At 47.8% G+C, this 16,346-nt stretch overlaps 1 protein-coding gene and 1 pseudogene across 1 annotated transcript; both read left to right on the top strand.

Moving 5' to 3' along the window:
* Nucleotides 1-5,595: 5,595 nt before the first annotated feature.
* Nucleotides 5,596-9,114, top strand: LOC147962555 (cytosolic sulfotransferase 9-like; annotated as a pseudogene).
* Nucleotides 9,115-12,655: 3,541 nt separating this feature from the next.
* Nucleotides 12,656-14,675, top strand: LOC125523889 (SPX domain-containing protein 3). The gene is made up of 4 exons (XM_087534228.1): nt 12,656-12,745; nt 13,498-13,710; nt 13,795-13,942; nt 14,242-14,675. The coding sequence occupies exons 1-4, from the start codon at nt 12,656-12,658 to the stop codon at nt 14,673-14,675; spliced, it is 885 nt and encodes a 294-aa protein (XP_087390354.1).
* Nucleotides 14,676-16,346: the final 1,671 nt, after the last annotated feature.

Consider the following 16,346-nt stretch of genomic DNA (forward strand, 5'->3'; position numbering starts at 1 on the left):
GAACAGAGAGAAAGTTTTTTTTTTTGAGAAAGATAACTTGACCAGAGGCATAAAAAAGTCTTCTTTTTTTAAGAAGCCATGTTTCTCACGGCAGGGATTGCACCGGCCTCCAAGAAAAAGAAGCGTGCACTTCCTTATATTGTGTTAGCCAGCGATCTTTTCTTTGAAGTTTTTTTTTCTAATAAACATGTATTTGTTTTTTTTTTGAGGGGGAAACATGTATTTGTTTGAAGCGTAGATATTACTCTGAGAGGTAAAAAAAAGATGCCTCTCAATAACGTGATGGCATAGATGGCTATTTTTTTCACCTATAATTTCAAAGATATAATCTGTTAAGCTGGAAAATACATGGGTTAATCTAAACCGTTATAATTCGGTCCCACCGGATTAACGGCTTATAATTTCTAATTAACGTGGTAATTTCTAGGGAGTTTGTAATTAGTATAGGCATATATATATATATATATATATATATATATATATATATATATATATATAAGGTATATAGCAAATCAGACATTGCACGCAACCAAGTCAGTCTTTATATTTTGGGAGCTGCTACGCGTCGGCCGGTGGATCTTTTTACCATTGCAACACATGCCGTGTTTCAGAATATTTTGCGGCATAGGTTATGTTGCAATTTTTTTTTGCAACATATGTCAAGATGAGGATTATTTTTGCAACAATTGTCTTGGTGCATTTTAAAATTTTGCAACGGAGGTCTCGTTGGAATTTTTTTTATCAGAGGTTTTGTTACGGTTATTTTTGCAACGAAGACCTTGTTGCAAAAACTCGTTGTAGCGTGAGCAGCAAGCAGCGACCACGTCGCCCGAAAGAAAGGCCGATGCTCCCCTGGGACGTCAGATGCAGCTTAAGTTCGGGCGCAACATAACGGCCGACGTTCATGGTGGAGGCGGGCGGCAGCGGCCATGAAGGCGGCGGATGCACGCATCATTATCCGTTTGGTGATCCCATTGATTTCCCTTATATTTTTCCAGAGATCGCCTCCATATTGATCGTGGCGACTATGTTAGAGTTGTTCTTAGTACGAAACTTAAAGCATAAACCAAGCCAAAGAGGCACCACAGAAGTAAAAGGGACCGGCTAATAGACAATCACCTGAATTTCTAATTTGGTTGAGTCTGTGGAAGATTGTATTGAAGCGGCTCAACCTCCAAACAGGAGGCCCGCGGGTATATATTGATTGGTTGGGTCGCACCTCCCAATAGCGCATACATATCGTAACAGAGAGGAGATACAATCGGGAGATTACAGAAGAAAAGATAGAAAGATAAATGAATACATGGTTAAGATAAATCTATCTCTACCTATGCGTGCTACACAAGACAATGTTTAACACTCCCCCTTAATCACAACTACGCAAGTTGAGATTACGCTTAAACTCCTCAAAGCTTCTTGTAGAAAGTGCCTTTGTGAACCCATCTGCAATCTGATCTTTAGAAGGTATGAATCTGATTTCCGATTCTTTGTTTGCAACTCTTTCTCTGACAAAGTGAAAATCTATCTCGATGTGTTTAGTTCTGGCATGGAAAACAGGATTAGCAGAAAGATAGGTTGCACCAAGGTTGTCACACCAGAGTATAGGTGTCTGAATATGTGATACTCCAAGTTCTCTTAACAAAGCTTGCGCCCAAATAATTTCAGCTGTAGCATTAGCTAATGCTTAATACTCTACCTCAATACTAGACCTGGAAACAGTAGCTTGTTTCTTTGCACACCATGAAATTAAAGTAGGTCCATAAAAGATAGCAAATCCCCCTGTTGAGTGTCTATCATCGACACAACCAGCCCAATCCGCATTAGAAAAGGCACTGATTCGAAGAGAGGAGGATTTTTTATAGCTAGACCAATGTGTGATGTACTCTTTACATACCTCAAGATGCGCTTGGCAGCTGTCCAATGGGTTGTAGTAGGTGCATGCAAAAACTGACACACTTTATTGACTACAAAGGAAATGTCAGGTCGAGTAAGAGTCAAGTACTGTAATGCTCCAACTATGCTCCTGTAACTGGTGCCATCTTCTTGATTCAAAAGTGCTCCTTCTGTCAAGGATAGCTGCTCTGAGCTGGACAAGGGAGTTGGAGAAGGCTTACAATTTTGCATACCAACTCTGCCTAACAGATCAGTCACATACTTTCCTTGTGATAAGTGAATGCCATGTTCAGTTTTCTTGACTTCTATGCCTAAGAAATAATGCAAGTCTCCCAGATCTTTTAAAGAAAAATCTGCCCTAAGATCTTTTAACAGTGCTGTTATTGCTTCATTAGATGAGCTAGTCACAATAATATCATCAACGTAAATGAGAACAAAAATGATGGTCTGAAACTTGTTGTAAATAAACAGAGAAGTGTCAGATTTGGATGGAAGAAACCCAAGCTTTTGCAGTTTCATACTCAGCCGAGCGTACCATGCTCGAGGTGCTTGCTTGAGCCCATACAAAGCTTTGTCAAGTTTGCAGACATGAAACGGCGCATTTTTGTCCTCAAACCCAGGAGGTTGTTTCATGTAGACCTCCTCTTCCAGAACACCATGAAGAAACACGTTCTGTACGTCTAGCTGTCTGAGACTCCACCCCCTGGAAACAGCAACCGAGAGCACAAGACGAATAGATGTAGCTTTGGCAACAGGACTAAAAGTATCTTCATAGTCAATACCATAGCGCTGTTTAAATCCTTTTGCTACCAAACGTGCTTTGAACCGATCAATTGTACCATCTGACTTTCTCTTAATTCCATAGACCCATTTGCAATCAATTAAATTGATACCTTCACGCCGAGGAACTAGGTGCCACGTCTTATTGCGTTGCAAGGCAGAAAACTCCTCCTCCATTCCTTGTTTCCAGCGTGAATCACCAAGAGCTACATGCAAAGTTTTGGGTTCACTAGATTCACCTGTCAAGCAAGTCAGACCATATTTTGCAATATTTTTGTAATTAATTCTGGAGGTAACCCCCTGTTGAAGGCGTGTGCGTGGCGGTGTAGGAGCGACCACAGGGGATTCAGTCGCAGGAGATCCAGGCGAGTGCTGCAGCAGATCCTCTGCAACACGGGATCCCGAGGCGGATTCTGGAGCAGCGGCGCGCGATCCAATCGCGCTGGGGGAATCAGGCGCCGGTCGGGCCTCGGGAGCAGCCCGATCGGTTCGGGCCTCGGGAGCAGCCCGGTCGGTTGGTGGAGGCGCGGCTGGTCCAGGAGCGCCTGTGGCGGGCCCAGCGGCGCGTGTCGAAGGATACGTGGTGTCCTCGGATCGGCTAGCCCAGCGCGCGCGTGAGAAACCGGGTGGGGAGCCCGATAGGTGCGGAGAGGTGGGCCCTGGCGGCTATCCCGCGGCCGATCCGACAGTGACTGATTCGCCTGTCCCATCTGGTGCAGGCACCTGGGGAGATCCCAAAGCAGATTCACCAGGGGAATGCGTGCACATGAAATATTGCCCTGAAGATCAATATTGTACACCATTTTCAGCACTGTTTGCACCATTATGATCTATAGTAGCTTCTAAAATATAATACTCAGGTAAACCATTAGGAGAGTTAGGCAAATCTTGATCATCACAATTATTTATTTCCCCACTACCACTATTTGTGAGATGAGGGCCTAAAAGAAGGATCTCTTTACGAAGGAGAGCGCCGGCATTTGGATGAAGTTTAGCAAAAGGAAACTGTGATTCGTCAAAGACAACATCACGAGAAATATAGACACGACCAGTTGAGACATCTAGGCACTTGACTCCCTTGTGTTGAGCACTGTAACCCAGAAAAACGCACTGTTTGGAGCGAAACATGAGTTTTCTGTTGTTATATGGGCGGAGATTGGGCCAACATGCACCACCAAAAATACAAAGAGGTGCATAATCTTGTTTAGTGTGGAAAAGACGCTCAGTGGGCGTTTCATTCTTAATAACTCAGCTGGGTAGGATGTTAATAAGATGAACATCAGTGAGATAGGCTTCGTCCTAAAACTTGAGGGGCATGGAAGCAGCCGCAAGTAGGGAGAGTCCTACTTCGACGATGTGTCTGTGTTTCCGCTCTGCAGAGCCATTTTGCTGGTGTGCGTGGGGGCATGATACATGGTGAGAAATGCCTAACTTCTGAAATAAAGAATTTAGCTTTTCGTATTCGCCGCCCTAGTCTGTCTGGACAGCGATGATCTTCCTATCAAACTTCCTTTCTACAAGAGCTTGGAAATTGAGGAAGACTTGAAATACATCAGACCTTTTCTTAAGAAGATAGATCCATGTATACTTGCTATAATCATCAATAAAGCTAACATAGTAGGCATGTTTCCCAATATAGAGAGGAGCAGGACCCCATACATCTGAAAATATGAGTTGTAATGGCTCAACAGAAATGCTAGTGGAAACAGGATAAGGCAATGGATGGCTTTTTGCTCTTTGGCAAGAGTCACAAATAGTTTTAGAATTATGCTCCCCAACAACCGGGAGTTTATTTTTACTAAGAATTTGTTTGACAATGGAAAAGGAAGGGTGGCCTAAACGGGCATGCCATCTCTCCAACGACAGCTTGATGGCACTACACACTTGTTTATTGAATCTGCTAACTTGAGGAATCAACGGGTACAGTCCATCCACGCATCTACCTCGATAGAGGATTTGCTTCATGACCTGATCCTTGATCAAAAAGAAGAATGGGTGAAATTCTAAAAATACATGGTTGTCAAGGGCAATGCGATGAACGGATAGGAGATTTTTTGATGAAGTGGGACAATGCAAAATATTATTCAGGTGGATATCTCTATGTGGGGAACGAATAATCGAATGACCAATATTGCTTATCTCCATACCTGTACCATCAGCGTTGTGAACTTGCTCATGACCATGATATTTCTCGTGCATGGTGACCTTCTCGAGCTCATGGGTGATGTGGTCAGAAGCACCAGTACCAGTTGGTATCTACTCCATATGACTTGTTGGCTACTGCGGCAACTTTCTTTTTTTGTGAATTACCGTCTGCATAGCGCCACTTGCATTGCTTTGCAATATGATTAGTTTTCTTGCGAATTTGACATTTTCCTTCATATTCATCATACCCTCTGAAGTTGTTGTTGTAGTTGTGTTCTCTGCTGCCTCCTGAGTTGGAGTAGTGGCCACCATAGCCACCACCATGGTTGTTGGGGTAGTGACCGCCGCCACTGCCGCCGTAGTGGCCGCCACCACCGCGAGAACCACCGCCACCGCCACGGTAGCCTTTGGAAGGGCCACCCCGTCCGCGGGAAGCGGCGTTGGCCGATGATTTGAAGGCTTGGCCACCGGTGCCCTGGAACATCTCAACCCTCTGATCAAAGGTAGATACCATGCCGAAGAGTTCGTCGATGGTGGTTGGCTCAGGACGCACGTCCAGGGCGCTGATGTGAGACACGAGTTCGTCCTCATCTATGGGTTTCCCAACCGCTGCAATCTCATCAGCAAGACCTCGCATATAGCCGAAATATGCAGCAGTAGACTGGGTTCCCTTCTGGGCAATGGTGAGGGAGATGCGGATGTGGTTGCAGCGGGAGCGGGATTGAGCAGAGAACATGTTGGCGAGGGCAGACCAGATGGCATGGGAAGTTTCAAGGGATGCTACTTGAACTAGAACTTCTTCGAGAGATTGCGGAGGAGATAGGCGACATTCTGTTGATCTTGGATGAGCCAAGGCGCATAAGCAGGGTTCACAGCCACCTGATCTTTGCCCTCGGCGTTCTTGCTGGTGATGGTTTTGGGTGGTGCTTCTAGGGTTTTGTTGACGTACCCGAAGAGGCCCGCCCCCATGATCTGGGAACGAGCTTGGGCACCCCAGAGAACATAAATGGAACGAGTGAGGGGTTCGGAGACGTTGTTGTTGAGGCCGGTGGAGACAATTGAGGTGGACGTCGACATTGTCGAGTTTGGAGGTCGAAGAAGGGATGGCTAGACGAAGGGGAAGAGGGTAGCTCTGTATACCATGTGGAAGATTGTATTGAAGCGTCGCAACCTCCAAACAGGAGGCCCGCGGGTATATATTGATTGGTGGGGGCGCACCTCCCAATAGCGCATACATATCGTATAAGAGAGGAGATACAATCGGGAGATTACAGAAGAAGAGATAGAAAGATAAATGAATACATGGTTAAGATAAATCTATCTCTACCTATGCGTGCTACACAAGACAATGTTTAACAGAGTCTTTTTTTTCCTACCGTGTTCATTAGAGTTAGGTCAGCTGTATAGTGAGAAGCCAGCTTGTACGTGCAGGTGTGGCTCATCAGATGCCCACATGACAATCAATTGTTTCCCGTAACCAGTTTGTACGTGGTGCATGTGTATGTGTCTATGGGCCAACCTTTCTTCACATCAATGGAGCTAGCATATGGCAACTTAAATAATGGACAAACAAAGGTAAACAAATTTATTTTTAAGGGAGAATGGATGACCGGAATGGATTAACCCTAAAACAAACAAACATAAATTTAGAAAGAAAAATAATACTCCCTCTAATCCTTTTTACTCTGTTTATTAGATTTTTGTCAAGTCAAACTTTACAAAGTTTGACAAAATTTATAATAAAAACTAGCAACATCTACAATACAAAATATATATACTATGAAACTACATTTTACAATGAATATAACAATATTGATTTGGATTGTGAATGTTGATACATTTTTCTATAAGTTTGGTCAAAGTAGAGATACTTTGACTTCGGACAAAACTTATATGCAGACTAGAAAGGACCGGAGGGAGTATTATGGAACTATGTGTAACATAACATAACATCAGAGCTTATACTTTTTCTCACTTTCTCATTACCCCCAATACTAAAAAACAAAAATTAAACTAAAGTTCTCTTATCAAGAATGAATTCTTGACATTTGTATTCTCCAAAAGGAAGAAAGAAAAATGAAAATATTTGCATTGAATTTACACATAAATTACATTATTTTCTTCTAATATGTGAGAATCTGGATATATGATATACTAATAGTGAACTTTTTGCAACAAAAAAGTTTTCTAATAGGGAATCAATTAGTGTCATTAGTATTACAAACAAAAATAAATAAGAACAAAATAAATATAAATAATTAACTTTTCAAATAAACAATGAATTCATGGAATTGGTATTACCCTTAGAGAATAAATAAAATAAGATAAAAACAAAAAGAATCTACAAATAAAGTTCTTTAAGAACTAATGAATTAGTGACATTGGTATTACCCTTTAGGAAAATAAATGAAATCAATTAAAATAACAATGAAAGACATTTGCACATAATTTACACAAAAATGTGTTTCTTATAATATGAAAGAATAAACAGATCATAGTCAATTTTCGTCAACGCATATTTTCCTAAAAAGGAAAAAATTAGTGGCATTTAATAGTGGATTTTTCGCAAAAAGAGGAAGGTTCCTAAGAAGGGGTGAGTTAGTTGCATTGTTATTTTCATCAAACAAGAAAGAAATGAAATAAAAAACAAAATAATTGAATTAACAAAATTTTCTAACAATTCATGAGTTAGTGTCTTTCTTATTCCCTTTATGAAGAAACAAAAAGTAAAACAAATCAAAACAATATTTTTTAAGAATAATTAACTAGTGCAACTGGTATTACCCTTTAAGAAGAAACAAAACTAAAGTAATATGACAAACAATGACAAAATTTGCACAAAATTTACAAATAAATTGCATTTTTAAAATGCAAGAATAAGCATATTATTATAGATTCCAATAAGGGACACCATATGGATGTATATAGACATACCTTAGAGTGTCGATTCACTCATTTTGCTTCTTATGTAGTCTCTTATTGAAATCTCTAAAAAGAGTTATATTTAGGAATGGAGGGAGTAGGGAAATTCCCATAGAAAAGGAAGTCTCCTAAAAAGGAATGAATTAGTGGCATTGGTAATACCATTAAAGAAGTATGAAAAAAAGCTAAAAAATGAAAATAATGAGGTTTTATAAGAAAGAATGAATTAGTAGCTTTGGTATTACGATTTAAAAAAACTAAAACCGACTATAACTAAAACAAATCAAAATAATGAGTTTTTTTGAAGGAAGAATGAATTCCTCGCATTGGTGTTAATCTTTAAGAAGAAAGAAAATGAAAACAGATCTAAAACAAATAATAAAAAAAGTTTCACACAACATTAAAAAATTGTTTGTTTATCTAAATTGGAAAGAATAAGCATATAATATTAGATCTTTTGCAAAAAAGTTCCATAAGAAGGAATAAATTTTGGAATTTGAATTACCTTTAAAGAATAAATTAAATGAAATAATAATTCAAAAAATCAAAATAACAAAGTTTTATTACGAACAATGAATTAGTGGCATACCCTTTAAGAAGAAAGGAATAAAAACTCTTTAACAAGTTCGCACTTTTAAATAGTATGCGAAGAATAACTATATAATAATCCAATTTCCGCATGTACATTATAGTATTTGTGTGATTCACACTCACCCAACATCCCAAATATACCCATAGATCAAAATACTATCCCAACTTACAAGCAATGAAAAAGAAAAAGTAAAAAACACATAAAACACGAAAAAAACAAGGCATCCGCCGGGAGTCCGAGGACGTGCTAGTGTCATGGTACTGGTTCCTCAAGAAGGTAGTCGCCCACGGCGACCACCAGCCGCACCCTAACCTCGACTTCGCCGAGCTCTTCGAGGTGTTCTGCGAGGGCCGCAACAGAAGCGGGCCCATGTGGCGGCAGGCAGCTAAGTACTGGGAGGCGAGCAGGGAGCGCCCGGACAAGGTGCTCTTCCTTGGGTACAAGGAGATGCTGCGCGACCGATCGGGCAACGTCCGGAGGCTGGCGCGGTTCCTGGAGTGCCCGTTCACGACGGAGGAGGAGGCTGCCCGCGTGGTGGGTGCCATCTTGGAGCTGTGCAGCCTGGAGAAGCTACGGAACCTGGAGTTGAACAGGAACGGCGCACTGGGGATGAGCACCGACTCCAACATCACCTTCTTCAGGAAGGGCATGGTCGGCAACTGGAGCAACCACATGACGCCATGGCAGCGAGGCTGGATGCCATCGTCGAGGACGTGCTGCGAGGCAGCATGGGCTTCTCGTTTACTATCTCTGGCCACGCGGAAGAAGGTGCTCCGCCATAGATCGGTTGATGGGCGAATGTTTTCATTATGTTGATGATTACCAAATATGCAAATTGATATACTATAAGGGTCGGCCAACTGATTCTTTTAAAAAGATCCGTCGCCTGGCAAGCTATCCCATTGTGTGATACATCGTGGTGACGTGGCTGCTACTATGGTGATACGTCTCAACCTATCTATAATTTTTGATTGTTCGATGCAATTATATTATATGTTTTGGATGTTTTATATGCATTAATATGCTATTTTATATTATTTTTGGACTAACTTATTAACCTAGATTCCAGTGCCAGTTTCTGTTTTTTTCCTTATTTTTGAGTTTTACAGAAAAGGTATATCAAATGAAGTCCAAACGAAATAAAACTTTATGATAATTTTTATTAGACCAGAAGACATCCACAGAGCTTGGAGAGGGGATTAGATGATGGCCAAGGAGGCCACAAGCCTGCCAGGCGTGCCCCAGGGGGTGCCCTGAGGGCATGTGGGCCCCTCGGGTGTCCTCCAACCCTAATTCTTGCACTATAAATTCCCAAATATTCCCAAACCATCAGAGGCATCCACCAAAATACTATTCCGCCACCGCAAGCATTTGTTCCCGTGAGATTCCATCTTGGGGCCTTCTCTGGCACCCTCTCGGAGGGGGATTTGATCATGGAGATCATCGACATCAACCTTGCTGCCCTTCCGATGAAGCGTGAGTAGTTTACCACGGACCTCAGGGTCCATAGCTAGTAGCTAGATGGCTTCTTCTCTCTCAATGATCCTCAATACTATATTCTTCTCGATGTTCTTGGAGTTCTATCAGATGTAATATCCTTTTGTGGTGTGTTTGTCAAGATCCGATGAATTGTAGATTTATGATCAAATTATCTATGAATATTATTTGAGTCTTTTCTGAACTCTTTTATGCATGATCCAATATCTTTGTATTTCTCTTTGAATTATCGGTTTAGTTTGGCCAACTAGATTGGTTCTTGCAATACTCTAGATGCATGCTGGATAGCGGTCGATGTGTGGAGTAATAGTAGTAGATGCAGGCAGGAGTCGGTATACTTGACCCGGACGTGATGCCTATATTCATGATCATTTCCTTGGATATCTTGATAACTTTGCGCTTTTCTATGAATTGCTCGACAATAATTTGTTTACCCACCGTATGTTTTCTTTCAAGAGAGAAGCCTCTAGTGAAACCTATACCCCCGGGTCTATTTTCCTTCATATATTTTCCGATCTATAAACCAAGAAACCAAAAAATAACTTGCTGCAATTTATTTAGATTATCTTTAGTTTCTCTTTTATTTATCTTTTATATCTATCTCTATTAGATCTCACTCTTGTTCGAGACCGTGAAGGGATTGACAACCCCTTTTGCGAGTTGAGTGCAAGTATTTGTTAGTTTGTGAAGGTGCATAGATTCAAGACTTGCTTGTGCGTCCTACTTTATTGATACCTTGGTTCTTAACTGAGGGAAATACTTATCTCTACTTTGTTGTACACCCTTTCCTCTTCAACAAGGGAAATACTTATCTCTACTTTGCTGTACACCCTTTCCTCTTCAACAAAAAAATCAACGCAAGCTCAAGAAGTAGAATGAAGAATTTTTAGCGCCGTTGTCCGGGAGGTTCTACATCAAGCCTACCAAGTAGGCATCATAAACTCTCATCTCTTGCATTACATTATTTGCCATTTGCCTCTCTTTTTTCTCTCCCCCACTTCTAAAACGTTTTCAGAAAAATTCAAAAATATTTTCCTTTTTATTCGCCCCTCTTCCGCTTGATCTTTTGTTTGATTGATACAAAAATACAAAAATACAAAAATGTTTTCCTCTAGATCTCTAACCAAATTTGCAAAATACGCCAGCTCCTCAATAGTTGGTTCATATTCTTCGTCACAGTGCATCACTTGTTTGATTTGAGACCTGTTATCCTTGTTGGGTGTTGAGTATAATGTATATTAGGAAGTATAAGATAGACTAGGATTTGTTCCTATCTTGTCTTGTACTCCAAGTTGGTCATTGTATTCCTATATATATATGTCCACGAGGCTCAAGCAATATAAAAAATGAACTATTCCACCAAACCACTCTCTCCTTTCTAACATGGTATCTATCGCATGTCGATCCTAAACCCTAGCCGCCGCCGCTTCCGCACCCGCGCGCCGCTCCCGGGGCGGTCGGCCGCCATGACCGCCGCCGGGGGCTGCGCCGCCCGTACCTAGGGTACGTCCGCCGGTCGTGTTGACCGGCTGCCCTAGAGAGTCTTTTTCCCGAGCCTTGCTCCAAGGTTTTCTCTCTCCCACCGGTTAGCTTGATCGCGCGGTTTCTTTTTGGTTTTCCGACCTATTCTTGATCGGTTTGCATCGCCCACCGCCGCCGTCGACCCCGAGCGCCTCTACTCTGAACCCGGCGCGACCAGCAGGCCTCTCCTCCGACCCGGCGGCCACGCACGCCGAGGCGGCCCGTCAGGGCAAGCCGCCGTCCGCGCGTCGGTCCGCCCGTCGCCCTGCGCCGGCTGTCACCGCCTGGCTCCGACTGGGACACCTGCATCGCCCCGACCTGGCGGCCTCGCGCCATGCGACAACCAATCATAGTCGTCGCTCGCACGCCGGCCCGCCCATCGATCCACATCACCCGCCTCTGCCGCGTCTGCACGGCGGCCCGGCGGTCTACCTCGCCGTCCTCGTCCTCGGCTGCGTCGGGACGGCTACATCAGGCTCATCGGATGCCCTAACTCGGGCGCTTCGTTGGTCGCTCGGGCCTCGCTGCCCGGGCGCCGGCGTTGCTTTGGCAGCCCGGATGCCGGTGCTGACAAGCTCGTCCGCACGACGCCCCACGCCGTCTGTCGTCGCCGGCTTCATCTCGGACTCCGCCGCCACCATGCCTCCGCCGAGCGGCGTCCCCGACCTCGCACGCGATCGGCTTCATCACCCGCTCGCCGCCGCGATCCGCCTCATCTACGCGGCGTGACCGACCTTACACGCGCCTCCGCAAGTCCCGTGAAGATCGTCCCCGAGTTCAGTGCGCCTCTACACCGATCGAGCATCGGGCTGCCGCTGCGTCACCCCTTCGGGCCGCAGCGCCGCCGCCCCGTGGTTCTCCTCGCGGCTTCATCGACTCGTGTGTCGCCCCTTCGGGCCGTAGTGCCGCGATACGCGGTCCCCGCTGCCGCCCCGAGACCGTCCCGCGGTTGCACGGACTCGTGAACCGCTGTTGTAGCGCCGCGGCCCGCGGTCCGCTCCGCCGTCACCGCGCGTCGACCTCCCGTGGTATGCGTCGCGCATCTTTCTTTGCTCGGGAACGCCATCGTCAGCGCCGGTCTTCGTCACGCTATCAGGGTTCTTTGCCTAGTTCGAGCACCGCCGCTGCACTCCTAACCTAGCCACCGCCACCGTCAGGCCGCCGCCGCCGCTACCTTCATAGCCGCCGCCGCCGGTCCACGCCCTTCATCTTCGTCCAAGCACCAGCCCATCGCCAGCGTCGCCGTCATCTACCCCGAGCACTTCGTCTACTCCGACCACCGTTGGTGACATCGGCCCCACGCCGATGGACGCCGCAATCATCGTCGAGTTCTTCTCTATTGGCCCCTCCGACCTCTCCGACATGGCGTACAACTCGTGCAGGTCCCTCGTCTACGCATGACCGGTGCTGGCAACACCGATGTGTGCCTTCATCCACGATGTGTCCCTGGGCCTGGCAGGCCTAGTCGGCGCTTCGTCAACTTCATCGTCGTCCGTCTACGCATGCCCGGTGCTGGCAACACCGGTGCGTACCTTCGTCCACGATGTGTCCCCGGCCTTGGCAAACCCGCCGCGACGCGTCGTCAACAACATTTTCTTCCCGGCGCACCCCTACTTCGACACCACTGCGCCCATGCTAACTCGGCGCCCCTTGCGCCCGCGGCTCCATGGCGACTTCCTCGACACCGGCTACCCCGACTCGACATCGACCACGGCATTCTTCGCACGGCTACCTCGACCACGGCTTCACCACCCACGCTCTCGGCTACATCGACAAACAGCACAAAGGGCTACTGCCTGCTCTTGAGCAACCTCGTCGGTTTTCACTCCAGCCACGACTCCGCGATGCGTCGACCATTACGACTGTGGGGGGGGGTGTCCGTCGGCTTGCCTTCGGATTCTTCTCCAGTCTTACCGTCTGCGTCGCTATCGCTGTGACTGCGGGGGAGGGGGGGGGGGTGGGGGTGGGTTTTGAGTATAATGTATATTAGAAAGTATAGGACAGACTAGGATTTATTCCTACCTTGTTTTGTACTTCAAGTTGGTCATTGTACTCCTATATATATGTTCACGAGGCTCAAGCAATATAAAAAACGAACAATTCCACCAAACCTCTGTCTCCCTTCTAACATTGGGGATTGCTTGCAGTTAGCCAGTTGGAACGTGGAGGAGAGCCTCCCGGGGTGGAGGGACAAGTTCCTGGCGTACAAGCGCCTCAAGTGCTCGTCCGACTTGTCTCGGGCTCCACGCCGCACCGTGCCATGGCGGAGGCCGCCTTCAGTGTGGCTCCTTAACGACGAGGTCGACAGGTTCAACGCCTTCTTCCTGGAGAAGAAGGAAGAGTTCATCATCCGCCATAAGGTATTAAGGTACCTACTGTTGATTGAGAAAATATACTGAAACAGTGCATTAACCTGTAACGGATGTAATTAAAACAATGTGCAGGAAGTAAGGGAGACGGTGAAGGCCGTGGCCAGTGAGGAGCCGTCGGAGGCGGAGCGTGCAGTGCAGATGAGGAAGGTGAGGAGGGAGATCGTGGATTTGCACGGGGAGATGGGGCTGCTACTCAACTACAGCGCCGTCAACTACACAGGTTTGTTTCATCTCCTCTGGCTTGACAATGACAATATGGAGGCTCTTTTCTAGTACGGAGTAACATTTTTGGGCACGCTTTGACAAAAAGGAAGTTTGGAAGGTTCTTGAAATTGTAAGTTCGTGGTAGTATCGAAAGAAATTCAATGCTTTACACAAACAGAAAACTATCGTGAATTGTACGCTTCGACCTGCAGAGACTGTCTCTATTCAGACCAGTCGTAGCTTTTCTCCACAGGACCAACTGGTCTTATTATGACTTGGCCAAGATCATTGAACATCTAGAGCTACACGATGCAGGGCTGGCCAAGATCCTGAAGAAGTACGACAAGCGTACGGGGCGGCTGCTCTGGCTGCCCTTCATCGAGGAGGTGCTCAAGCAGCCCTTCTACACCACGGAGCTCATGTCGAGGCTCGTCCGCGAGTGCGAGGAGACCATGGAGGCCGTGTTCGCCTCCGACAACAGTGGTGACCCATGGACGAGGAAGCACTGCACCGACACTGAGTTGACTCCCATGGCAACGGAGCAGGGCATTTTAAGGAACACCGTCGCGGCGCTGGTGCCCATGAGGGAGCTCCGCAGTGGGAGCTCAACGTACGGACACTTCTCGCTGCCACCCTTGGAAACGGAGACCACCTTGACGGAGCATGTGTCCATCCAGGTTGCCGATCTCGTTCAATCTGAGGCACGTGGTGTTGTTTTGATGGCCGCTTACCGGCGCCAGGTTATATGATACGAGTAACTCATCTTGCGGACCTTTTTATGGGTATGACTAGGTCTCAGTCGAGTGATATAACATGTAAGAAAGGAAAAAGAAAAACTGAAAAGAAAATTTTGCACCGATCTCAATGTAAGGTGTGACGAGTATCAAATCGTTCTCTACAGCTTTAGCTTCAGGTGAACAAAGGTTGAAAGATGGCGTTTTCTTCTCATCGGCGTCCCTGTCTCGTGCGGTTCCCCTCTCCCTTCCCCCCCCCCCCCCCCGAGGTCTCCTTCGGGCTCCTCGCCGGCGGCGAGTCCCGCCCCCTTCCTCTCCTCGGCTCCCCCTCCCGGTGCTGCGGCCCTGGCTGCGCCCCGGGCCAACAGGTTTTGGGCGCTCGACTCGGATGACTCCGGCTCGGATTCTGAGGTTCTTCCCCCTCCTTCCCGTCCGGCTCTGGTGGGAGGGTCGTCGGCTACTCTGGCGGTGGGTCGCCGGCGTAAGTTTGCTCCGGGTGGTAGGGGCAGTCGGTCGGGTCGGGTGTGGATGCGGATGGTTGGTGCCGCGTCGCACGTGGTCGCCGGCGCGCTGCCTCCTGGTCGTTGGATGATTCTCTGGTGGGCCCTGGGGTGGCAGTGGTGGTGTCGCCAGCGTCTTCCCCTCCGGCGGCTGCCCTCCCTGGCTCGTCTTCGGCTGTGGTCCCCGCTCCCTCGGCGGCGGCGGCGCCGGTGCCAACCCTAGATCTGGGATCGGGGCTGGCGCTGGTGCCCCGGGCTGGGTCGCGGGCTCCTTTGGCTGCTGTTGGGCCGGGTGGGCCTGTTTCGGTCCCTTCGTTGGCTTCTTCTGTTGACTTCCCCCCTCCTGTCGGTGGCTCCTGGGCCGAGGTTGGCCCAGATTCAGCCCATTCCTCCTCCGGCCCCCCTTGGCGAGCTCGGCCTGGCTAGCTCTGGCTATATATGGGTTCGGAAGGGTGCGGCTCCTCCTTTTCTAGGGTTTCCTGCCTCCTCCTCTGACTTGCGTCGGCGCCGTCTCCCTATCCGCTGTTTCGTTAGATCTACTCCTCCACCTCCCCTCCTCCTTCCCTTCGCGACGGTGGCCACGATGGATCGCTCCCGCGGGTCCTCCAGTGAGGCGGTCTCCGGCATCAAGCGGGGGCGTGACGGCTCTGGCGACGCCGCCGCGGATCTGGAGTATGAGCTTCGCTCCGTGCCAAGCTCCATGCCTCGCTCGCTCCGGGTGCGGGGGCTTCGGCGGAGACGGCCGGTGCATCCCCTCGTGCTTCTGGATCTGGGCCGACGGTCCCTCCGCCTCCTGTGTCTGGTGCTCCGGTGGCTGCGGTCGATCCCTGGGAGCAGGCGGCGCTGGGGAGTCGGGCGGGCTCCTCGGGGCCTTCCTCGTCTCCCCCCTCGCTTGTCCCCCAGGGTGGCGGGCCGCCGCGGGCGCCGGCGGTGGCTGGTGGTGGACCGTCTCGCTTCGTTACCCGTGGTGCGTCGGGGGCCCCGGCCCGCCGCCCTTTCGGCGCTGCTGCGGGGCGTGGCGCCGGTGCTGGTGCTGGTCTCCCTGGTGATGGTATTCTCCCTCCTCCTCCCCCTCGAGGCCCTGGCCGCAACCCCCCTCACTCCCAGGTCTCCAACCCTATCCTCACTTGCTTTGCGTGTCATCGTCCTGGCCACTTCCAGTCCCGCTGTGAAAATCCCCCGTTTT

Source organism: Triticum urartu, chromosome 7A, assembly GCF_056163025.1.
Source record: "Triticum urartu cultivar PI428250 chromosome 7A, HENAU_Tu73, whole genome shotgun sequence".
NCBI classification, from domain to species: Eukaryota; Viridiplantae; Streptophyta; class Magnoliopsida; order Poales; family Poaceae; genus Triticum; species Triticum urartu.